Below are 26,009 nucleotides of genomic sequence, written 5' to 3'. Positions count from 1 at the left end.
TTGGTCTCTTCTCCCAGGCAACCAGCAGCAGAACAAGAGGACACAGTCTCAAGCTGTGCCAGGGGAAGTTTAGGCTCAAGGTGAGGAGAAAGTTCTTCACAGAAAGAGTAATTGTCACCATCCCTGGAGGTGTTCAAGAGGGGATTGGATGTGGCACTTGAAGGCATGGTTTAGTTAGTCATGAGCTGTTGGGTGACAGGTTGGACTTGATGATCTCCGAGTTCTTTTCCAACCTTATTGATCCTGTGATTCTCTTGTATATGCCTTTAATACTGCATATTAGCAAACAGGAAGTCAAGCAGACTCTATGATTCTCTAGGATTCCTTTGCTCAGGAGCTTTTCAGTACCAAAGACTCTCAGCAGCAAACTACACAATCTAACTCCTTTGACCCCAAGAGCGTACCCTGCATCGTTAATAAAGCAGCAGCTTCGACAGCATACATTAATTATACGAGGCAGAAAGTGGGATTTTTCTACACTCAGATGAAACTGCAGGTGAAAGTCCCATCACTGCACACTATTTACTTAGATTAAGTCTTGACCAGCATACTGATGGACTAGACAGAAGTCTCTGCCAAGCTGCTAAGATACTTTAAACTATGCTTCTACTTTCAGAACTTTAATACCAAATAATTCTTTTGGGGCATGCTCTACGCTTCAAGAAACTCTATGAGACCCCCTAATGACAGAAGTGGTCAGAACCATCTGGTCACACTGACATCTAAAAGTACCAAGCTTGTATGTTAAAGGCATAAAGATGACTAATGACTAACCTCTTTGCAACTGAAAACTGCCTACAAGAAATCAGACTAAGCAGGACGGCAAAAACAAACCCAAAAGCCTGAAAGCGCACCAGGGGTAGGGCAAAGACAACAAAGAGAATATCATCCCACCTTCTTGTTCCCTCAGGATACACGTGTGCCTAAAGGGCTCATAAATCTCTGATCTCTGGCTGTTTGCCACAGTCAACATACAAAGTCTGCTGCTTCTACTGCCTACAGCCATTATTTTCGGGTTTGCCCTAACAAGTAAAAATCCCTCTCATAAAACAAAACAAATCAGTGGGAGGTGGAGGTGTGCACTGCTGCAGAGTTTTACATAGATAACCTCCTGGCCTGCCACTACTGCTAAGACAATTACAGCATTTTAATAGCACATTTCCCTAAGGTAGCAGGCAGTTAAGACCTTTACACACTGAAAGGGATGCCCTTCCACATTAGCATGGCCTATTAGCCACAAACAGGATTAAGAGCTCAGCAAATCCTCACACAGCCCACATCTGTCAACATAACTCTTTCCCATAATGGGCAGAAGGGAAGGTAGCTTCTCAGCTTTATGGAGCACTTACTGGAAATCTGATACTGCAATAATTATTAGGAAAAAAAAGAAAAAGACAAACACAACAAAACAAAACTGAAGCAACAGAGAGCTGGGCTGCCCAGGGAGGTGGTGGAGTCGCCAGCATTGGAGGTGTTTAGGAGAAGACTTGATGGGGTGCTTGTGGCCATGGATTAGTTGATTAGATGGTGATGGGTTGGATGTGATGATCCTGAGGGTCCCTTCCAACCTGGTCTATTCTATTCTATTCTATTCATGGAGACCTCTCAGGACCTCTTCCATTGAGGGGGGACAAAAAAAGCCACCCAGTTATAGAACTTGTGCTACTGAGCAGCCTGTAACTATTCTGGTGGCCCTGTACAGCAATCAGCCTTGAGACAACAGCCAAGATCTCTTTGTGGGATGTTTCTCCAAGCATGTTAGGATCTCCACAATCAGTCAAAACCCAGAGACATTCAGATTGACATGCAACAGAAAACTGCTCTCAGACACCGTGGGCACCAATCCGCCCACAGATGCTGCTTGCAATGCATAATGGAGGCTAGTATGGAGAAAGAGATCATTTTATTCTGAATCACCTGGACCAAAGGAGTTGAATTAAGAGATTCAAGAACCGCTCTCAAAGGGCTCAGATGGCTTTGGGAGTAGCTGGGGCAGAGCTGTAATGGAAAAAGCAAAATCCAGCCCAATTCAGCAAAGATAGTAAGTGCTCAGTTCCCTCAAACCTTGATACCACCGTAAAGCTCTCTGTATTGCTCCAAGTGCAGTCCATATGACAACCAGTGCTAGCTGCTGAATGAGGGCAGTTTCCTGTGACTCTGCATAGGAGGAATTCTTTCAGCTCCTCTACACCACTGCTCTTTTGTAGTGCACAGCCAGAGGGACAGGGCTTGTTGGACTTCAAAGTAATGGGCAAGGGAGAAAGATGATGGAAGAGAGGAAACATTTGTGAAAAACAAGGAAGCTGCATTAGATGACACATTAACAGCCAAAATATTTAGTGTATAGTTCATTTACTGTCCCATAAGCCAGCTTGTATCACCCAAACAGCCTGTGTAACCTACACAAATACAGAAGTATTTCACTATTTAATGCATGGGCAAACAGGTTTCTTTTTAAAAACCCTGAGACTAGCCTACAGATACAGCAATGACCAGCAAGGAAACACTCCGCTCTCTCACTGTGCAGCACACACCTCCAAACAAGCAGAAACAAACCAGCAGCCATCTACAGAGTGTGACTGAGGGCTGCCACCTCACACAGGGCAGTTTCCAGACAAGCCTGATGCTTCAAAGCTCAGGTGGTGCTCCAGAGACAGCAGGTGTGGGCATACAGCCACTAAGTATCTCTCATGCAAAGCAGTCCCATCAGTCTGTGAGCACCAGTCACATCCCACGAGGGTTTTATACATGCTAACACACAAACAGAATCACACACAGAATCAACCAGGTTCCAGATCAAGTCCAACCCATCACCCAACACCATCTAACCAACTAAACCATGGCACTAAGTACCTCATCAGGTCTTATTTTAAACATTTCCAGTGATGGTGACTCCACCACCTCCCTGGGCAGCACATTCCAATGGCCAATCACTCTTTCTGGGAAGAATTTCTTCCTAACATCCAGCCTAAACCTCCCCTGGTGCAGCTTGAGTCTGTGTCCTCTTGTCCTGTCACTGACTTCCTAGAAGGGATTTCCAATGTCCACCCTGGCAGCATCTGGTGTCTGGTTCTGTAAATAGCTCATCTTGTCTTTATCACCATCACTGGAGGTGTTTAGGAAGAGACTGGATGGACGGGGTGCTTGGTGCCATGGTTTAGTTGATTAGATGGTGTTGGGTGATAGGTTGGACTCAATGGTCTCTTTTCCGACCTGGTTAATTCTACTCTATTCTATCTCTGCATATCTGCAAGGGCTGCCCACGCTCTTCTGTGTCATCCTGCATTTCTGGTCAACAGCTTTGACAAAACCCTCTTGAGGATCAGAATAAGAGACCTGTGCAAATCCATGCTGGAGAAAGTAGTACTAAAAGAAACAGGTAGTTCCTAGAGTTTCTTACAGGATAAGGGGTATTTGACAGCTGCGCCCGAAATCCCTGTTGGCAGATGTCCCTTCTATGAGTCCCACAAAGCATGAGGGAAAGCAGTAGCTAAAATTGCTGTGACAAGGAATAGTTCACCTATCTGACAAAGATCACTGAAAACCTGCAAAGGCTGATAATAGTCTGAAATCAGCTTTCTTCTTAACTTCAGTCTAGGATGTCTGTGTTTTATAAATAGGCCACTAAAAAGGCAGTTAAGAGAAAATGGAAGAGAAAGGAAATTATTAAAAATGTACTAATGAGAAACTAATCTAAACTACTTCTTTTTTTTTTTTTAACAGGGCATCAGGGAAATCCTACAGGATCTCTTGTTCATTTAAAGGAGGACATTTTTAACCAAGCTAAAAATAACTAACAATCACACTTGCAAAATTGAGAGAAATATGGTAATCCCAGGAGGTCCCAGCCAGGTTGGTACCGCACAGAGACTGATAACAAAGCTCATACAAATTTCAGGCACAACTGGGATTCTGGAATGGGAATCTCTGTCACATGAGAACATTCAGGAAGAGACTGGATGGGGTGCTTGGTGCCATGGTTTAGCTGATTAGCTACAGTTGGATGATAGTTTGGACTCGATGATCTCACAAGGTCTCTTCCAACCTGGTTAATTCTATTCTAGTTATTTTCTCTGTTGTTTTAAAAGAAGGTTTGAACCATAACTGGTTTAGAAACGTGGCAGATCCTTTTAATATATTTTTCTAGCTAACCACCAATAAGAACCAAAAAGATAGCAACTGAACTCACGTCTGCACATCCCATAGCCAAACCGCGTACAAACGAAGGCACAGTGCTTAAAAGAGAGGCAAAAGCCAGATATTTACATTCACAAAGGATTATCTGGATCGTTCCCCGGGTCATTACAAATGCTTTCCCGAGTTCTTTTTTTCCAATAGGCTGCTGAAGCACAGGTCTCGGTCGTTCCCCAGCACAACTGTACTCGCCACAGGGGAACAGAAATTAAGAGGGAAAACAAACAAACAACCCCCCGAAAACCCCGAACCACAAAATTCGGAAGTCTTCTGGGAAGCTTTCCTAGTTATTTTCTTCGTTATATGTCTCAGCAGCGCTTCTCAGGGGCCGCGATCCAGCCCCACCGGCGTGGCGTGGCGCGGCGCGGCGGCACACCTGAGCTCCCCGCCCGGAGTGGCGGGACCGGCGCCGCGCGGGCCGCCCCCGGGCCTCCCCCGCCGCAGGGTCTCTACGCGAGGCGGTTTAGTCGCAGGGCTGGGAGCCAGCCGCCAGCTGGGCCGCCCCGCGGGGAGACGGCAGGAGGGCGCCCGGAGCCGCCCGAGTTCTCCCTTCGCCACACAGGCTGAGGCAGCGGCTCTCCCACTGCCGCCGAGCCACGCTCGCCTCCCGGCTCTCCGCCGCAGCACCCAGCCCGAACACCGTCTTTTAAAACTTTCCGGTTTTAACCGCGGCGCCCCGGCTGCCAGACTGCTCCCGCTGCCCCGGGAAGGAGCGCTCGGAGCCAAAGTCCGCAGGAAGTTGGCCCGCCCGGGAGCCGAGCCGGCTACCCCACGGCTCCCCTGGGGACACGGCGGGCTCGATCCGCGCCCCTCAGCGCTCCCCATCGCCCCCTTCCCAACATGTGCAGCACGCCGCTGCCGCCCGCGCCCACCGCCCCGCTGGCCTCCCTCGGGACAGCGGGCGGGAGCGGGCCGCCGCCGCGCGCCTGTACTTGGAGTTGCGCTCACCCGAGGGAAGGGAAAGAACCGGCAGCGACTGGAGACCGGTACAGTCCGCGCTTGCCGCCGGCAACTTCCCCGCTCCGCCACACGTGGGGCTGAGGCGCGGGCTGGCTTCCCTCGGCGCAGAGGACGTGGCAGCTCCCTCCCTCCTTCCTTCCCCGGCCAAGCCGCGCAGCGCAGGAGACTCCTCCCGGCCCCGCTCTGGCGGAATGCGGGGCGCCCTCTGCCGCACGCCGAGGGACCCGCCACCCCCGAGCCTCGCCTCGGTCTCCCCAGCCACGGCTGCGCTGGCGCCGCCGAGACGCGGCCCGGCCGCGGTCTGTGTCGGCGCCGGACGCTGAGGGGAGCTCGGCTGTGAGAGCGGAAGGACGAAGCGCGGGGAGTCGCCGCCGCCCCTCAGCGCTCGCCGTGGAGAACGTGGGGCTGATGACACGCAGAGGGGCGAGCAATGCCCCCCTGAAGGGAGCCCACGGATGTATGTGCAGTTGGGCGAGTTGAACTCGACCCCCACCTCCGACGCTTTAGACCCCGCCAGTGTCGTTCCGCTGGCTGCGTGGGACAGGTGGGCGGGAGAGAGAGAGGCGAGCGTGGAAATCATTGGCGGCTCAAGTGCAAACCAGGTGCGGTGCTGCACAGCGAGCGCTTCTCTCTGACATGCGGTGCTGCATTCACTGGTGAATTATAAAGGATAATGCCAAAACAGGTGAAATCACAGATGCAGTTTCTTTCTTGCGTATCAGCAGGATGGAAGCACTTGTTGAGTTGATCAAACTGTGCAATCACAGGCCTAAAATAAAAATGGAGAGCAGCAGCCACATCCTCCAGGAACAAGGGCTGAATGGGGACAGCAAGAAGATTGAACCCTGTCAAACCCTGCCCCGACTGCTATTACTTATCTCTGTACCAGCAAGACCCCAAAACACCTGTAGCTGCTTACCATTTTCCACGATTTACGTTAGCTCCACCACAGAGGTACTTTTCTTTCTTACTGAGGAGAGACCTCTCACTGTGTTCTTCAATAGACAGTACCTGTAACTGGTAGAGAATAGAAGGCTCCAGACATCTATTTGCATTTTCTTCTCTTCAGGATTACACATTTTGAAAATAAAAGACATTACCTGGGCTTCATGGTTGCAGAGTGCCTGACATGGAGGTTTTCACTGAAAAGGTCAGTTGGGAGGAATCTCACCTTCTTGGATAGCAAAAGCTACAAAACCCTTCCCAAGCTTAATGGTGTCACCTCTTTCCTCATGCCTTTCGTAAAGTGTCCCCTGTAAAAGAGCATACATGTCAGGCACCTTAGTGTAACCTTAATCTGTCTTCTAATTGAGTGATACTCATGTCTAGGGGAGATTGGACATGACACTTGGTGCCATGGTCTAGTTGTGGGGTCTGTTGGGACAGGTTGGACTTGATGATCCTTGGGGTCTCTTCCAACCTTGGTTATACTGTGATACTTCCTATTGCTCTTCTTTCTTCCTAAAACATCCATTTATTCCAGTGCCGGGCAGATTTTTACTCTCAAGGTGCACTGCCAATTTGAGGCTGGAACCTGACTTTGACGTTGTAAAGAAGTGCTGTTGCTGATGTTCAAATAATGCTGAACCGCTTAGGGCTAAAGCAGAGAAGAAACAGAACGGTGTTTTTCTAAAACACCTCCTGCATTGTGGTTATCTCAAAGGGCTTTCTGAAGTAATGTCAAATAAAGGAGCACCTCTGAGCACAGCAGCCATTCTGTGGACAAATGTGCCTTTGGAGATGGAATTTTGTTGCAATAGCCTGTGCTAATTTATTAGGGCTATTAGGTATGTTTAATGATCACCTGCAATGCCACAAGAAAAGCCTGTAGTGGTCACCATTTAAAACCATTAAAGATATGTAAGGTATGTATATTAAATTCTGCCTTGGTCTGACTCTAAAGTAGGAAGACGTAGCCCAGTCGATTTAAGGTTAAAGTGGATGTGTGAATTTTTGCTACCTGTTCCAGGAAAGCTGTTACACTCACAAAGTACCTTACTGGTTGGTTATTAAGTGCTGTTTTTATGCTAAAGTACTCTAATAGCGAACTATAGCTGAACTCGAGTTTGTCTAAGGCTGGCTGGCACACAGTTAATTGCTGCTGTAATCACTCCAGCTTCAGTAGGGCTCTAGCAACAGGACATTGCCATGTAGGACACGCACATTCCTTTCTAAGCTTTAAGCAGAAGGCAGTATGTGGACTGTATAGGATTTTCCAATCTGCATCTGTCTAGAATAGTATGATTAAGTGCATTTTTGTTTAGCTATTGATTTATTCACCTGGCTTCCTCAAATGTCAGATATATGTATGGTCTTTGTCCAAGAAAAATAGGGCCGTTTGGAGTATTGATTGCAGCAGCAGAGTCTGCAGCACAGCTCAGTAAAAGGTTCAGTTCACATTTTAAGACATTGCACTGTTCTTTAATAAACCTACATGTCTGTAGAGGTAAATGTCTGCTGCCAGGATTGGATTACAATCTTTATTCTTTTATTTTTAATCTTGAAGCAAAAAAAAAGTCAGTGTGCAGTAATCTCCCCTTAAACCTGCTCAGAATTTATAGACTTTGTTTGGGTTTACATAGTAAAAATGCTATTACCACATTCAGCACTTTCTCCTTTCGTTGTATCCTGCTTGAGTGTGACAGTAGCATCTTAAGCCTTTCAATAAATACATATGGGTTGCATATAAGTGTGTATGGAGAAAAAGAGTAAAAACATCACATATAAACTGTAACTGAAGTGCAGTAACTGCTGTAGTAGTTAAAAGTTCAAATACAAAGAAAGTGTAGTTGTATGGGTGCAAATATGTACACACTACAAAGGCCTTTCCCTAGACATTTTTCTTCCTTCTCTGAAAACAGACAGTGGCAAAACCTTTCAGATGATAAATGACAAAATATTTCCTCATAACATGAAACAAATATTGTGTGCCAAGACTCTTTGGATTTGTGATTTCACAGACTCCAGCAGTTCTGGACTTGTGTGCTTAGGTACGCGGTTAAGCGGTGACCTGTCAGTGCTGGGTTGGTGATTGTACTCAATGACCTTAGAGGGCTCTTCCACCCATAACAATTCTCTGGTTCTTTTTTTCTCCCGAGGGTGCTGGATCCACAGTACTGTTAGAGCAAATCCTTCCCAATTCTGTGCAGTTCCACCTGTAGGTAGTTCTGCCTCTAAGTTTTGCTGGTGTCTTTACCTCTCAGAACTCTTTTGCCTTTCCGTGATTTCTTTTTGACACTGCGCTTTCTTCAGATGTGCTCTGGCCTCTTGTTTTCCTTATTCTCTGTTTGTACCATACTGCTGTGGGACCTCCCCTAAATCACATCATCACAGTTTTGTGAAACAGAGAGATTTTTACATGGAAATCTCCTGTACAGTCACCTGAAACACTCAAAATAGGTGATACACATCTATCAAATTTTGGGTAGGAGGGATGCACCATGGAAGTACCTATTTATCTTTTACAGACTATAAAAAGTGCTTAAGAAGTAGATCAGATATAGACATTAAAGCAGATTAAGATTAATTTCATTTTATGGGAATGAAGTTGCCAGTGAAGTCAGAGAAAAACTCTGAGTAGTGTCAGTATTGAAAGATAAAGCCTAGAAATCTTTTGTCCTAGTAACAATGGTACCTGAGGTGATGGATAATGAATGCCACCTTTTCTAGCTCAGCAGCTCCCTTGGAATACAAGAAGACATTTGTTATTGCTGTCTGAAAGTAGTTTGTTAGTCTCTGAAAACTGAGAAATCCACTTGGCTCTTAATCTATATTCTCAGAGATGACTTCGTGATAGATGTTACTCATTTATCTGTCCTGGAGACAATGGCACTCTTTTCTTATGGAGGGAAGATCTTTGGAGTTCAATCTGGCTGTGGTAGAAGCAGCATATCAGAGAGATGCTTTCAGGAGCGAATCAGCTGTGAACTGGAAATACCTATGTGGGCAACAAGATTTCAGGAACAAACTCCTCAGGCTCTGAGATGAAAGATCAACATACTCACACTAAGAACGAGACATTTTTTAAATGCAAGCAAATAAAGAGGAAGGAGAATAATGACTTGAAAAGTGTTAATACTGGTAAATGTCTAAATTCAGATAGGACACTTTCCTTAAAAAACTACTGTAGTTCACACAAGAATTGAGCCCAGAAATTGTCATGACTTCTGGATCTATAGGAGGAGTAAATGTTAATCACAGCGCTTTCTTCTGCATTTGCACACTATGGGATAAGTTTCTTCCACAGAAAGCCACTCAGTATGGACAAGGCAAAAGAAGTAGCTTGTGCTCTCACCGTCCTGCAGGACTCTTTTATCTGAACTCTGGATAACACTTCCACAATCATAACAGTTTGCTCAGTGTAGAGCCTAAAATAACCTTGAGAAGAAAATGTGAATTGATAGAAAACAAAAGATCGGATTATTCTGCTGTTATTCACTTGACATAGCTCTGTTGCAGTCACTGAAATTACATTGATTTACTAAAGGAGAAGTTCTGATCTAGGAACATTTGAAGCTAAGATTAATACAAGCTAAGACATCATCCTTTTTCCCTAGAACTCCAATTTACCACAGCGCTGCTGGACTTCAGAATTCTTTTTACAGCAGGACATGATGCATAATATTCTGAAAGATATTATAGAAATGTCATGTCACCAGAACTTGGGCTGATCTTATCTGCAAGGCATAAAGACATTATTCAGAAAGTTCTGACAGGCAATTTACATTTTGTATGTTGGATACACTGCAGTAACTATTATGTTTTGCAGGCCAATTCTGTAGCGCACATCTAGCCTTTTTACATTTCATTCACTTGTCACAAGTGATCAAAAGACAGATAAAAAATTTGCTTGATAATAATTGAGTATGTCATCTGCTTTCAAAGGCTCCCAGTTCCAGAGCAGAGAAAGCCTGAAAGAGAAATGTATAGCATTACATTATCCTTTATCTTTCAGGTAGCTAAATATTGTGACTGAAAGTCAGATTAGATAGTTACATCTATAACATGTTTTACAGAAGTGGAAAGATAAGACATGGACTTTGACAAAGCTTTCTTCAGTACAGACAATTGATACAAATGCTTTGGTGGATCTGCTTATAATTTTTCATGCTGTCTCCTCTTTTGGCCCTGAACTGTGTGAAATATACAAAAGCGACACCTGCCGCTCTTTAAATCACAGCCGTTTGGAAACTCGGCGGCTACAGGTAACATTTTGTCATTCAATCATCATAAATATATTAACAGTTGTGTGGCTTATGGTGAATCCCTGTAGGTGTACAATTGAGAAAAGATTTTTCTGTGCTTGAAGATGTTTCCCTTTCTGAAGAATCTGTCATTCCAGCCAGCCTTTCTGAATCTGCGCTATAAACGCCACAGTGCGGTGCCGAGGAACTTCCTGCGTGTTGCTGAATCGACAGGCTACCTCGAGAGGCTGGACAGATGGGCAGAATCCAATGGCATGAGATTTGACACATCCAAGTGCCAGGTTCTGCACATTGGCCACAACAACCCCATGCAGTGCTACAAGCTGGGGTCAGAGTGGCTGGAGAGCAGCCAGGTAGAGAGGGACCTGGGGGTACTGGTTGACAGTAGGCTGAACATGAGCCTGTAGTGTGCCCAGGCAGCCAAGAGGGCCAATGGCATCCTGGCCTGTATCAGGAACAGTGTGGCCAGCAGGAACAGGGAGGTCATTCTGCCCCTCTACACTGCACTGGTTAGGCTGCACCTTGAGTCCTGTGTCCAGTTCTGGGCTCCTCAGTTTAGGAGGGATGTTGAGTTGCTGGAACGAGTCCAGAGAAGGGCAACAAAGTTGGTGAGGAGTTTGGAACACAGCCCTGTGAGGAGAGACTGAGGGAGCTGGGGTTGCTTAGCCTGGAGAGGAGGAGACTCAGGGGTGACCTTATTGCTCTCTACAACTACTTGAAAGGAAGTTGTAGACAGGCAGATGTTGGTCTCTTCTCCCAGGCAGCCAGTACTAGAACAAGAGGACACAGTCTCAGGCTGCTCCAGGGGAGGTTTAGCCTGGATGTTAGGAAGAAGTTCTTCATAGAGAGAGTGATTGCCCATTGGAATGGGCTGCCTCAGGAGGTGGTGGAGTCGTCATCATTAGAGGTGTTCAGGAGGAGACGTGATGGGGTGATTGGTGCCGTGGTTTAGTTGATTAGGTGGGTTGGATTGGTTGATAGGTTGGACGCAATGATCTTGAAGGTCTCTTCCAACCTGGTTGTTTGTTGTTGTTGTTATTATTATTATTATTATTATTATTATTATTATTATTATTATTATTATTATTATTATATGCTTTCAACTCTTATTGATCTTTTAGGAATTGAAGGAAGTTGACTATTTGCAAGAAGAGCTGAGACTTGTAAAGAATCAAGTGCAAATTAATCCTATTAGCTTACACACTTGTAGCTACCTTTAGGTATATTTTGACATTTTCTATTTTCTTTTCTTCTTGACATAAAGATATACTTAACTGGCAAACACCTACTGTCATTTCCTTTAGGATTCTCACACCAGCCATCAACTTCTGTTGATGTTACCTTCAGTGTCAGAGGGCAAAATGTTTTGGAGAAGCTTAAGTGGAGAAAGGTTTTTGTTGTAAAAGTTAATGTGCAGTTCCATGACTTTGAGAAGATAATTTGCCTCCCTCGTGTATATGAACATGCTAATGCTGTGTTAGCTCTTTTATATTTTTCCCAAATCAGAGCAGCCAGAGAGCTGATTTGGTTGCAGACTTTTTGTTAAACAATCAGCCTGATGCCAGACCAGAGCTGTTAAGTGCTCAATGATCTGTAGAAAGATCCAGTGCCATTTGGCGTATAGATACTGTTTACAGCATGTCCTTCATTCTTTCTGGCACATAGCTGAGCCTTCTGCTTCCTTCTACATCCCTGATGATCACCTTACAGTGACTGGGGAGGTAAAATAAAGAAATTACAAGGAGCAGTGCAGGTATCCCCAGGTAACATTAGAAAATCATATAGCAGTATTGTCCAGTACTGTGCTAGATAAAGCATGTTTAGCAGAGAGATGGTTCCTGTGCTTTTCTGACAGAGATATCACTATAATTCTTTGTGATGGGCCTTCACATCTGATGATATTGCAAAGTCCAAGAGCTTTAAGTCAGAGTGAGATTCAACCTTGAAATAAAATGGAATCTGTGAGAATAATTAAACAGTAGGGTGCCTTAACAAGGAACAGTAGATCATTATAACTTTGGGGGTTTTAGAAGTATAGTTATTAATCTTTTTTACAAAAGATGCTTTTATTATCTGGAAGAAATTTACAGCCTGTGGGTTGAGGTTATAGGATGGAGACATTGCAGTTCCTTTTGGTCTCAGGACTCAGGAATCCATGAGGCATTTTCCTTTCTTTATGGGTCATGGCATAGTGAGCAGGATTGTGTCCACAGTCCTTGCTTTGCTCATAGCACTCGCAGTTCTGAATTAGGCTGATGATTTCCTGAAGTGATTAGGAAGTTTTCTTTTTCTTGCCCCTTCACTTTCCTGAGCAGAACTGGACAGATGTACTTTTATTTATCTTTTCCTCCGTCAAAACCATGAAAAGTGAGATGCTGGATTGCAGGCACTGGCAGCTAGAGAGGATGAATATTTCAGACTGGCTGGCAGGGATGCCTTGTTCACAAGCCAGCTTTGGGCCATGGAACAGACTTCAGTCAGGCTTTGACTCTAAGGTGGATATATGTACTTATGTCAGGATGGAAGGGTTGGGGGATTATGCTTATGGTTGGGTAGAGGATTGGAGTAGCTTTTGGGTGTAGATTGGCTGGTTCCAGTAATGCTAGTCGTATAACTCTAAGACATTTTCATATGTAACATGGTAAAAAGAGAATGTTTGGTTCCTGTTTATTTTCTACTGAGAAGTTTGTAACTTGACCGTAAGGACCTCCTCAACTACCACATTAGTTGAAAGCTTGGATAGAGTCTGAGGGTTATATTGGCATGCAATTTGAACTAGGCAGTAAGGACCTGTCCCTCATAAGACTGTGCAAGTGTGATTCCAGCCTGAAAACCTACTTATTTATTAATATCAGATTTCTAGATTTTAGGAGATGAATAAGGAATTGTCTTGTGTCAGCAGTTCTGTCTGGGCTCAATTCCAAAGTCTTCCTCCACATTGTAGCCATGGATATAATATCTAATATTTTATCTCTGGATGTTCTCAGCAATTCAGTCCTGTGGATCCCAGAGGCCAAGTTCATAACTTTTCTTGCAAAGACACAATTACACTTTTTCTGCAGTGCTGTGAAAAGTGAGGAGGGGTGATACTCTTACCCCCTTCTTCAGTCTAATAACTTGTATGAGCTGGTGCTACACAGCATGAGCAAAGACTACAGGAGCAATCTCATCAAGGCGAGATTGGCATGAAATCCTGTTTTGAAACGAGGCCCACAATGGGAGCTCACAGTCACAGGAAGGGGTGTTTGAAATAGTATGCTTGTGATGGCTTCAGATTGGAGTTCTGGGTTTTGATCTTTTTTCCAGTGGAGACAGGCATGACTGTGCACCCTGGCAGTGCAAATAATTTCTAGTTACATTTGGATCCACTGCTAGGTGTGTTTCATACTTCCTCTCCTATGAAATAACAGCGATTAGTTCTCTTCACCTCCATCTCTGTAGTTGTTTTGGGGAGATTTTGTTGTTGTTTTTTTCTGTAAAATTCAGTAACAAGAGAAAATCCAATGCATTTATACTCACAGAAAACCAGTCATGCAAAGCATTCATTTATGAAAGAGAGATGGTTACACTGAGTCAATACTAATACAATTACCTACTTGAACAAGCTCGGCTACTCTATGTATTACCTCCATCTGCCTCTTTAGATTCTTGCCTTTTTTTCTGTAAGAGTCTCTTTCTGTATTCTCTTGCTCTTGTGTTTTCCAGAACCGCCACTAGTTAGAAATGTAGAAATACACACTGTTGTCATGGAAAACCTGAGCTACCTACAGATATCTTACTGTCACTGTAAAGAGAAGACAGATGCAAGATCTGCAAACTGTATTTACAGCTCTGAGACACAGGAGTCTGTTTGGTAGAGTTGACTGGGAAATATCTTTTTTCTGTCTGTGAAAACAGGACAGGAGTTTTCCTTCTCCTAAACAGGACAAAAGCTTCACCTCCTTTTTGGGGGGCAAGGAGAGGAGTGGAATGAGAATTCTTAGTTAAACAGACCTAAATCAGTTTTGGTTAAGTTCCTGTGTTTTACCTTAATAATGGACTACATGATCTTGGAGGTCTCTTCCAACCTGGTTGATTCTATGATTCTCATCTGTTCAAAATATGTTGTTTCAATTTAAGTTTCTTTTATATGAGCTTCATCACTGAATGGTGAGCAGTGTGGAATAGCTCTCCTTTGTAGAATACTGCAAGAGGAAGATTTTTCCCTATTTCCTGATAAAAATTATTTTTAAATGGACAGTTTTCCATAAGGCCCCACTGCTCTAGAAGTGGTGCTCTCCAAAGAAAATTATTTAGACTAAAATATGTGACTGGTCTAGTTCATCAGGGATTCTTCAAGGTGCAGTCTGCTGATTTGGAATGAGTAATTTCTGTGCTCCTCTGAAATCAATGAGAATCTTCTACTAATTTATGAAGATTGATTCAATAACTTTTGTGTTATGTATCAAGATCATTACAAAGCCACTCCAATGACTACAAGTAAGTTTCACTTAATCTTACAGATCTACTGAGGCTTGCCATGCCCTGACTCAGTTGCCCAGTGATGTAACAGGAGTCTCAGAGGAGACCTTATTGCTGTTTACAACTACCCGAAGGGAGGTTGTAGCCAGGTGGGGGTTGGTCTTTTCTCCCAGGCAACCACCATCAGAACAAGAGGACGCAGTCTCAAGCTCTGCCAGGGGAGGTTTAGGCTGGATGTTAGGAAGAAGTTCTTCCCAGCAAGAGAGATTGGCCATTGGAATGTGCTGCCCAGGGAGGTGGTGGAGTCACCATCACTGGAGGTGTTTAGGAAGAGACTGGATGAAGCACTTGGTGCCATGGTTTAGTTGATTAGATGGTGCTGGGTGATAGGTTGCACTTGATGATCTCAAAGGTCTTTTCCAACCTGGTTAATTCTAACTGTTGTGATGTAAATGCCTGAGCAACTCTGCATATCCAAGAGACATGTAGCTACCTGGTTCTTCTCCTTTAGTTGCTGTTAGAGAGGTTACTCCACTGGAGTACATCTGTGCATTTAATCCTACAAAAATGAAGATTGCCTTGGAGTGCTGCAGAGACCACAGCTTGAAGTTGCTCCGAGAGGCACCAGATCCACATCAGAGAAGTGGTAGAGATGCTCATTTGCCATAGCAGTTCATATTTGAGTAGTGTTATGACCAAATATAAGTCTGGGTCATTTTGCATTGCCTGCCCAGTATTCATCTTAAGTTTTTAACCACATAGTTAGTAAATTTAAACTCATATATTCCCTGGAGAACAGAGAAGAAATCCCATTCCCTCTCCAGATGCCTAATTTAATCACTGAATTACAAGCCATACATACTCTTTCAGGTTCCTGTGGATATTAATTATTCTACACAGAGTGGTACAACGTCATCAAAGGTGACCAAGAGAGACATTCACACTGTTCTATAACTTGGACATTATGGCACTTTCATGGCAAAAGAAGCAACTGAGTTCTTGTGTCCTGAGCTGTATTCAAACTCAGATCCTTATCAACAATCTGTTAGGTAAAACGACAGGAGCATCCAGTAGAGCTTAGCCTGGTGCCTAATCTAATCAGCCTCCTAGCAGTCAGAAGACCACTGCTGGTATTAACAAGCTTTGCTCTGGTGTTAATCTTTATCTTGAAATAATCACTGCAGTATTTTTTTTTCCATGTGTGAGGAGTGAGTGAAGAGTGTCCCCAACGTTGCTATGGCACAAGAGGAATGTGAAGCCATAGTTCTTCAGGAAGGCATGCTGCTGGAAATCCACATCTGCTCAATCACTCTGCAGCTCACAACTGTGAAATGGCCTGTTTTGTCAAGCTTGTCAGCAGTGTGCATCATTCAGTTGACAACACAGAAAGCTGGGGTTGGCTCTCTCACAGCAATTTCCAGTTGAGTTGGTTCAATTGAAGCACTCACTTTGGGAAATAAAGTCAGAATGTTCTCAGTTTGAGCAAGGCTATACTGCATGAATCATAACCATAACAGTTTGGTTTGGAAGGGACCTTAAAAATCATCTAGTTCCAACCCCCCTCCAAGGGCCCAGACACCTACTAAATCAAGCTGCTCAAAGTTCCATCCATGCTGACTGTGGAGAGAGGAGACATCCACCCCTTTTCTGGGCAACCTATTCCAGTGTCCACCATCCTCCTAGTGAAGAAATTCTTCCTTACATCTAGAGGTCTAAATCGATCCTCTTTCAGTTTAAAGCTATTATCCCTTGTCCTGTTTCCCCTACCTGAAAAGAGTGATGATGACTATGTGAGATTAGACATAGGCATGATTAAGAGGAGGAAAAAGAAAATGAGGCAATATATGTTTTTGGAGGGAACTGGTTTATTTTTTTTCCCCCTTTATTGGACATAGACCCCATTTGAAGCTTATGAAAATCTAAACATCCACCCTTTGCCCCTTTCTCACATTCACTGCACAGCTATGGGTGCAACAGACTCTGTTGCTTCTCCAAAGAAGAGGGATGATTACTTTGTAAACATAGAATTAAAGACTCAGGAATTAATGACTCTATTTGACAGTCAAAGAAGTGCAGCTGGGGACCAAGCTTTGCAAGGTTACAGGGGACTGAGGTCAAATGTAATCTAAATGTAAAAGAAGAGATTCACAAGAACAGGAGTTATGGATCAGTTACCTTGAAGCAAGCTTCACTCCATTTCTTAGATGCTGGTGCCTTCTGGAGCAAAACAGGTTGTTTTTTGAAGTTGCATGATATATCATTAATAAGAGCAATTGATGGTTCAGCACTGCTGTTCTAGGCAGTACTTCATCATTTGTTAGTGCTGGGAAAGCAGGAGCTCTTGGCTTTTTTTTTGGGGGGGGGGGGGAGGGAAGTGGCATGCACAGGAGGAGTTCCTCATGTTTTGTGTAGTTAGTTGCTGCTAGGTTTTTTCTGCTGCTGACATTCAGTCTCCTTCATTATTGCTACGTTTGCCAGAGGTCTAAGCTCATAACAACAACGCAGTACAGGCTACCAAAAGGATCAGAGTGGTCTCTCACTATATAAATTGCTGCTAGAGCTGCTGCAACAACCATTTTCTATTCCTGCTTCTGCTTGGAGGAGAATATTTCCTGAAAACCTTTAAATAAATTAAATGTTCTCAGTGTATGCCATTTCATGTCAGACTTTCCCAATTTAAGGTGATTTTTCCCTTTCATCTGTAGCCGTACAACCCTGCAGTGTTAATCAAACCATTCAAATATTGGGCTTATTTTGTTTCTAGTGTGGATACTGAGTCTTAATTACCCCAGGATTGTTTTAACTACCTCAGCACATCCTTATCTGTTTTGCTGCACTTCATTTCATATTACACATTTCCAGTTGGAGACTTGACAGGAGGCAGAAGCAATCAAAACATATTGTCTGGCATAACAGTGGGGAAACTGCCATGTCTCTCATGCACAAGATTAATAATAGACTGTGTGCTGTCTTTGTAAAACAAAAACATGTCTTGCTTAAATAGCTTAAAAGTTACATCCTGTGTGATGCTGTCAGTGTGGGGGCCCACTGTCAGACATCTAAAAGTTTTAACCTCTGAAAAATAAGATGGTTTTTTCCCCCCATGTAAATCATATACTGCGAGTTCCTTCTGCTGATCTCAAGGCAAGACGCTTACATTAGGCAGTTGCTGCAGACAGGAAGAGACAAACTGTTGCTGGGCAGATAAGTGTGGAAAGCCAGATACCTGAGGCAGAGAGGGAATAGCCTGATACTGCCAGGCGAGGGAGCTGTTTAGGTGCAAGCTTCAATTTTAGCTCCAGATGACTATCTCTGAAATATAAGGAGCCTGATTGCATTACTGCTGCCCTAAAATACCCGGGAGAGCCAAGTACTTAACTGCTAGGTCTGACAACAGCTAGGAAAAACCTACACAGGTGCTTTCTCCCTCTTTGCTGTGTTTGCTCCGAGGAGGTAGGGATATGTCCAGAATTACTAACTGGGAAAACTAGGAGGAGCAGCAAGATTTCAGCTGAAGCAGCAAAAGGTTGTTTGGGAGTCTTACTCAGAGTTAATAAGGAGGACTTCAGAAATACACGAAGTCCTTCTAGGGACTGATTTTCAGTCCAGGAGTATAACTATTCCACACTGCATATTCTGTGATCTATCTTGTCCTAAATATCTGAATTAAAGGGGATGCAGCACTGAAACACTGGATTTTATTAAGCTCACCAGAATATAGAGAAGTGGCTAAACAGCCAAAAAAATCTCAGGTGCTGGGGAGGAGGCAAACAAAGTCCTGGCAATATGCTTGCAGGGAATGCATAATCTTCATCAGAAAATTCAAAGCCTTTCTGCTTGGTGTGGATCCTAGCTGTGTAGTGGTTTGTTTAGTGATGATGGAAAGCTTACTCTACATTAATTCCTAATGGATTATTGCAAAATGTTCTGTAATGACGGGCTTGAGCTGTTAATTGATTATGAAATGCCTTTCGAGCTTTAGGGAAAGCATAAGACATAATTGTTACTGGATCATGCAGCTCATTACCTTTAAAGAAAATAAATGTGCTGTAATTTCAGCTGTCCCATAAATCTCTTTTGTTTGGAAATAGATTCGTGTCACCGTCCTTTTCTCTGCTAATATCAATGTCTGCTGCTTGTTCAAATGGAAATACACTCAGAGAAATTAAGGACCTGAACCAATCTGAGTCAGGTGGGGTTGTTGCCATTGCCTGCAGGATGAGCTGGGGCAGTCATAGAATCAATAGCGTTGGAAAAGACCTCAAAGATCAAGTCCAACCTGTCACCCAAGATCTCATGACTACTAAACCATGGCACCAAGTGCCACGTCCAATCCCCTCTTGCACACCTCCAAGGACAGGGACTCTACCACCTCCCTGGGCAGCACATTCCAAAAGCTAACAGCTCTCTCTGTGAAGAACTTTCTCCTTACCTCCACCCTAAACTTCCCCTGGCACAGCTTGAGACTGTGTCCTCTTGTTCTGGTGCTGCTTGCCTGGGAGAAGAGACCAACCCCCACCTGGCTACAAGCTCCCTTCAGGTAGTTGTAGAGAGCAATAAGGTCTCCCCTAAGCCTCCTCTTCTCCAGGCAAAACAACCCCAGCTCCCTCAGCCTCTCCTCACAGGGTTTGTGCTCCAAACCCCTCACCAGCTTTGTTGCCTTGTTTGTCCAAGTTAAAAAAAACTAATACCCCCACCCCCCCCCCCCCCCCCCCAAAAAAAAAGGGCTGAAAAGGCCCAGCAGCCACAAGACCCTCTGAGGAGAGGGGACATTAAAGTTTCTGTTCCTGAACTGGGAGCATTGCTTTATCCTGTAAGTGTTTCAAGTTTCTAGCCATCTTCTGTGGTCCAAATAAGTGTTGTATAACTGGTGGGCCACAGGAGGTTGGTACCTCACTTGCAGCAATAAAGCTGTCTGCATTCATTTGCAGCACTTGTGCAACTCAGTGTCTTACAGCGCTTGACAGTCTGTTTTGTGAGGAGCTTGCAAGGTAAATCCAGTGAGTAAGCTCAGCTTGGTGGCTTGCCTTTTCCTCTGTTCTTGGCCTGTGCTTTTGAAAGTTGTATGGACAACCAAGTGCAATTCTGAAAGAATCAAAAGCTTATATTCCTGGTTTAGCATGGGCCTGATCCTGTCATATCCCAGATTGACCTGCTGATTTATTATGACAAGCTTCTGCTGGGAAGCAAGCCTAACAGGAGGATGAATGCTTTAAATATGGGTGAATGTAACCCCAGAGTAAGCTGTTCATGCTGTAGAGCTGGTGAGAGACTGACCCTGAAAAAGAACAGTCTGTCTGTGGCTGTGTGACCTGTGTGAGGGAGAAGGCAGAGAAGTGGCAGTGGGATGGGGTCACATCCACCCCACATAAGACTAAATAGAATATAATAAACCGGGTTGGAAGAGACCTTCAAGATCATGTCCAACACCACCTAATCAACTAAACCATGCAACCAAGCACCCTGTCAAGTCTCCTCCCCTGAGCACCTCAAGTGATGGTGACTCCACCACCTCGTCGGGCAGCCCATTCCAATGTGCAATCACACTCTGTGTATAACTTCCTCCTAACCTCCAGCCTAAACCTCCCCTGGTGTAGCCTGAGACTGTGTCCTCTTCTTCTGGTGCTGCTTGCCTGGGAGAAGAGACCAACATCCACCTGTCTACAACGTCCCTTCACATAGTTAGAATAGAATAAACCAGATTGGAAGAGACCTTCAAGATCATCATGTCCAACCTATCATCCAACACTACCCAATCAACTAAACCATGCAACCAAGCATCCTGTCAAGCCTCGTCCTGAGCACCCCCAGCAATGGCGACCCCACCACCTCCTCAGGCAGCCCATTCCAGTGGGCAATCACTCTGTGTAAAACTTCCTCCTAACCTCCAGCCTAAACCTCCCCTGACGCAGCCTGAGACTGTGTCCTCTTGTTCTGGTGCTGGTTGCCTGGGAGAAGAGACCAACCTCCGCCTCACTACAACCCCCCTTCAGGTAGTTGTAGAGAGCAATAAGATCACCCCTGAGTCTCCTCTTCTCCAAGCTAAGCAACCACAGCTCCCTCAGCCTCTCCTCACTGTGTTCCAAGCCCCTCACCAACCTTGTTGCCCTTCTCTGGACTCGTTCCAGCAAGTCAACCTCCTTCCTAAACTGAGGGGCCCTGAACTGGACACAGGACTCGAGGTGCAGCCTAACCAGTGCAGTGTACAGGGGCAGAATGACCTCCCTGCTCCTGCTGGCCACACTGTTCCTGATGCAGGCCAGGATGCCATTGGCCCTCTTGGCTGCCTGGGCACACTACAGGCTCATGTTCAGCCTACAATCAACCAGCACCCCCAGGTCCCTCTCTGCATGTAAATCATAATTTTCCCTGGAGAGAATGTAGCTCATTCTCTGTATCTCTGCTTTTAGCATCTCACCTCTTATTGTGTTTTACTAATGCGAGTAGTTAAAAATAAAGCTGAATACCCCTTACCTTATATAAGCAAACATCAGCAGATGAAATAGATTTCACATTTGGGGCTAATTGGATGTCCTTAGGCTTTCTAATTTGTTTTACAGGAAAGTTGTTACTGCTATTTACCAAGCAAGAGTTTTCCCTACAAAATCTGTTCGACTTGCCAACATCTTTCATGCACTGAAGTGCTGCCATGTGAAACAGATAAAGTCCCCCCTGATGATAAACTGTATTAGAAAGAAAACCCCTCTGACAGAGAAGGAAAAACAGGGATAAATATTTTCCAGATTCCCTTTGCAAATTTGAATATTAACTCTTAGTGAATATTTGGCAACTTAACAGTGATGGTTACTTACTACTATAAATAATCAATCAACACTTTAGGCTGGAGGTGAGGAGAAAGTTGTTCCCAGAAAGAGTAATTTGCCATTGGAATGTGCTGCCCAGGGAGGTGGTGGAGTCACCATCCCTGGAGGTGTTCAAAAAGGGATTGGATGTGGCACTTGAAGCCATGGTTTAGTTAGTCCTGAGGTGTTGGGTGATAGGTTGGACTTGATCTCTGAGGTCTTTTCCAACTTTAGTGACCCTATGATTCTTAAAATGCTGCCTTGGATTTTTGAGATTAGTAGGGTTTTCTCAGCCTCCAATTCTTGTCTGCAAATTGTGGGCAATGGATTCCAATTTCTAGTGCAATTAATGGACTTAATTTTCTGGCTCAAAGTTGGTCTTGCAAAGACTTGTGCATATTTTTCTTTTTTCTTCCACGCTTACCTTCAGAAGGATGTGAAAGCCAACTTGGAACAAAAATATTCTACTCCCTGTTTAGGTTTTCAAAATTAAAATAGTTAAATTTTAAAATCTTTTAATTTTTCAGAAGAATATCAAACCTTTTAAGAACATTAGTTTCCATTTCAGCAGACCATGTGAATTTGTACCTGTGTAGCATCAGTGATTTCACTGAACTAGGTCATGAAATTCATGTTAGTTTCTCACCCAGAAAAAGGAGTTTCAGGCTACAGATCTGATGGTATTTAATCTGGAATACTCAAGATTTATAGTTATCTTCTAACCTGATTTCAAGAAGGAATTTGCATTCATAGGGTACAGAACCACAGAACACATCCAGTTGGAAGAGACCGCAAAGAGGCCAACCCTCAACCCAGCAGTGAAGGATCAACACTAAACTATGTCCTAAAGTGACAGGTCCACACACTGCTTAAACACCTCCAGGGAGGATGAGTCCACCATGGCCTGGGCAGACCATTCCAGGGATGATCACCTCCCTCTTCTTGCTGGCCACAGTGTTTATAATACACACCAGGATGCCACTGGCTTTCTTGGCCACCTGGGCACACTGCTGACTCATTCAGTTGTCAACCAATTCCCCCAGGTCCCTCCAAGTTGTAGCTTTCTGACCACACATTCCCAAGTCCATAGCTTACCATGGTGATGTTGTGACACAGGTGGAGGAACAGGCACTTAGCCTTGTGAAACTTCATATACTTAGCCTTGGCCCATCGGTCTAACCTGTCTAGACCGCGTTGGAAAGCTTTGCTACCCTCTAACAGATTGACACAGCCACCCAGCTTGGTACCACTCAGCCAATGTAAGAGGACACTGATCAGTGCATCAGGGCCACTCAACTCAAGATAAGTGAGTAGAACTTCAACCCTCTTTTGAGTGGGACTTATGCATGAAGCTTGGTCCAGGTCCTCTGTGCAAGGCTGAATTTCAGCTCTAGCTCCTAGACTTGCAGTGAGTATATCATAACTGGCAGCTAAACAGTTTTGTAATAGATGCATTAGAAATAACTGAACTAGGAGGCACACTCGTCGTGTTTGTAAGTGTTTTCAAGCCATACTGCTTCAGAAATAATGCTGCTGCCACAACTTACTTGGGAATGAACACATACCTTGCAAAAAGATCTCCTGTTTATGCAGAAAGAGTGTAGGCCCCTTCTTCCTGCAAGGTACTTGGTCTAGAGAAGTCAGCAGACTGCTTCACTCCAGACCTCATATGCTGACAGGTACCACCAGGACTCTGGAATAACTGTAAGTGGAAAGTGAATTTGGGGGATTCATATTTAAATTGCAATAACTGATATCCCATTGTGCTTTTGCTTTCCAAAAAATGAAAGGGGGGGGGCGGTAGAAAGAGGAAAACCTCCAAACATAATGAAGTATTTGCATATAAAAAGGCTTTCAGCTTACATTCTTGGCTCATTGGTAGTCTTTTGAAGCCCATTATTCTTTTCTGCTGTTAAATTCACCCAGAAAAAACATTCACATTTCAGGGTGCATAGGAGTTCATACAAATAATTCCTTCTTGTTCATTTATTTCCATTGGATACAGACCTTTCTAGACATGGCAATTATTTCTAGGCACAAGTGGGAGAACAATGCAAGATTCTGTGCTGGTGAGTTGTTTTTTAATGATCCTAGCTAAAGGCTAGGTGCTATTTTAGTAGTGAGTCTCATTATAACAGCAAAGGAAATGGGGATGTCTTCAGTCTCTAAACCTGAGTGTGCAGATTTGTGACTAGATAACCATGAGCAGAATGGCTTTTTCTTTTGAGGGCTAATGTTAGTCTTATTCCAGATTTACCCCAGTAGAAATAACTCCACAGAAATCAATGGAATTACAATGCTAGTCTAATGTTGTTTCCTCATCTGTTAAAGAGATTAACGACATTCCCCTCCCTCAGGGCCTCTGGCAAGGATATTTAGTTAATGCTGACTCTTCACTGTGTAAAATGCTAATACCTTGACATTGTTAGTGCAGAATTTGTACTGTACAGGTGAAAGCAACAGTTAATACAGAAGGTACTCATGCTTAACCCACCCTGCTAAAGACACATCATAATGAATTTGCTTTCATTATATCATCTCAGGCAATTTTCCTATTACTGCTTTCATTATGGAAGGGGGACTGGTCTGTTGGTGTTGGGTTTGACTTGATGATCTCAAAGGTCTTTTCCAACCTGGTTAATTCTATTGGAAAAGCAACCAGATGCATATTAACAAATTAACACCAAGAGAGTACCAAGTGTGAGCCATGCATATGTCCTCCACTATGCTGCTTGTTTGTGTACAGGTCAAAAGAGAGCATTGTAAGTTTAAAATAAGCAGCTTTGATTCTGCTGAGCAATTTGTTGTTACTTTAAACACAGAGACTGAAATATATCCAGACAAAAACGGTGGACAGATAAATAACTATTGCCAGAAGTGATCTGCAGCTTTCAGGCAATGCTTTGAACATCTTTCCATCTTGTTATTTCTGTATATAAATGAGAACTTTGTTTGTTGTGGCCAGGATACTAGGCACGAAAGCCTGGGTATGTGTCTGAGGCAAACAGGAATGTAGCTGTTTAATTCTTCACAGCTCAGAGATCGCAGTCTCTGCAGCGATTGTGGCCTGGGATACAGTCACAAAGCAAGCACAAGCAAGTGAAACTGCAATTACAATAATTGCCAGTCCTGTTATCACAGAATCATAGAATATTTTGGGTTGGAAGGGACCTTAAAGATCATCTACTTCCAACCTGCCTGTCAGGGGCAGGGACACCTTCCACCAGGCCAGGCTGCTCAAGGCCTTATCCAACCCAGCCTTGAACACCTCCAGTGAGGGGGCATCCATGACCTCCCTGGGCAGCTTGCTGCAGGGTCTTCACATCCTTACTGTGAAGAATATTTTTCTTTAAATATCCAGTGCAAATCTGCCTTCCTCAAGCTTCAATCAATTCCCTCTTGTCCTGGCATTACAAGCCCTTGTAAAAAGTCCCTTCCCAGCTTTCTTGTAGGCCCTTTTCAGGTAGTGAAAGGCTGCTATAGAGTCTCCCTGGAGCCTTTCCTTCTCCAGGCTGTACAGCCACAATTCTCTCAGCCTTCCCCATAAGGGAGGTGCTTTAGACCTCTGATCATCTTCACAGCCCTCTTCTGAGATCCTTCTTGTGCTGGGGGTATCAGAACTGGATGCAGTACTCCAGGTGGGAGCTCATGAGAGCAGAGTAGAGGAGAAGAATCACTTCCCTTGTCCTACTTCTTTTGATGCAGCCTAGGACACTGTTTGGCCTTCTGTGCTGCAAGCTCACATTGCTGGCTCATGTGGAGTTTTTCCATTGGCTGACACCCCCAAGTGCTCCTGCTCGATACTGCTCTCAAGCTGTTCCTTGCCCAGCCTATATTTGTGCTTGGGGTTGCCTCAACCCAGGTGTAGGACCTGGCACTTGGCCCTGTTGAACTTCATGAGGCTGGCTTGAGCCCACCCCTCAAGCTTGTCCAAGTCCCCCTGGATGGCATCTCCTCCCTCCAGTGTGTCATCTGCACCACACAGCTTGGTCATCCACAAACTTGCTGAGGGCGCACTCAATGCTACTGTCCAGGTTGCTGACAAAGATGTTAAACAGCGCTGCTCCCAGTATTGACCCCCGAGGGTTGCTACTTGTCACTAGTCTCCATTTCAACATTGAGACATTGACCTCAACTCTGTGTGTGACCATCCGGCCACTTCCTTATCCAGAGAGTGATCCATCCCTCAAGTCCCTGCTTTTCCAATCTGGTGACCATGCCGCCATGTGGGACAGTGTCAAACACTTCACACAAGTCCAGGTAGATGACATCAGTTGCTCTTCCCTTATCCACTAATAGTGCAACTCCAGCATAGAAAGCCACCAAGTTTGTCAGGCATGACTTGCCCTTGGTGAAACCATGTTGGTTACCACCAGTCACCTCTTTG

At 44.4% G+C, this 26,009-nt stretch overlaps 1 protein-coding gene across 1 annotated transcript in view; it reads right to left on the bottom strand.

Annotated features, from left to right (window-relative positions):
- SMCO4 (single-pass membrane protein with coiled-coil domains 4) overlaps positions 1–25,773 on the bottom strand; it is a 59,013-nt gene extending 33,240 nt beyond the window's left edge. Inside the window, exons 1-3 of the mRNA XM_054164521.1 lie at positions 25,625–25,773; positions 5,143–5,655; positions 4,190–4,376 (exon numbers count right to left, since the gene is read on the bottom strand). Coding sequence (XP_054020496.1) covers positions 4,190–4,376; positions 5,143–5,655; positions 25,625–25,773 — 849 coding nt within the window. The remainder of the gene's footprint in view (positions 1–4,189; positions 4,377–5,142; positions 5,656–25,624) is intronic.
- Between the last annotated feature and the right edge of the window lie 236 nt (positions 25,774–26,009).

The sequence above is a fragment of the Dryobates pubescens genome, chromosome 10 (genome assembly GCF_014839835.1).
Source record: "Dryobates pubescens isolate bDryPub1 chromosome 10, bDryPub1.pri, whole genome shotgun sequence".
Lineage (NCBI taxonomy): Eukaryota > Metazoa > Chordata > Aves > Piciformes > Picidae > Dryobates > Dryobates pubescens.
This window is presented reverse-complemented; position numbering and strand designations above follow the sequence as displayed.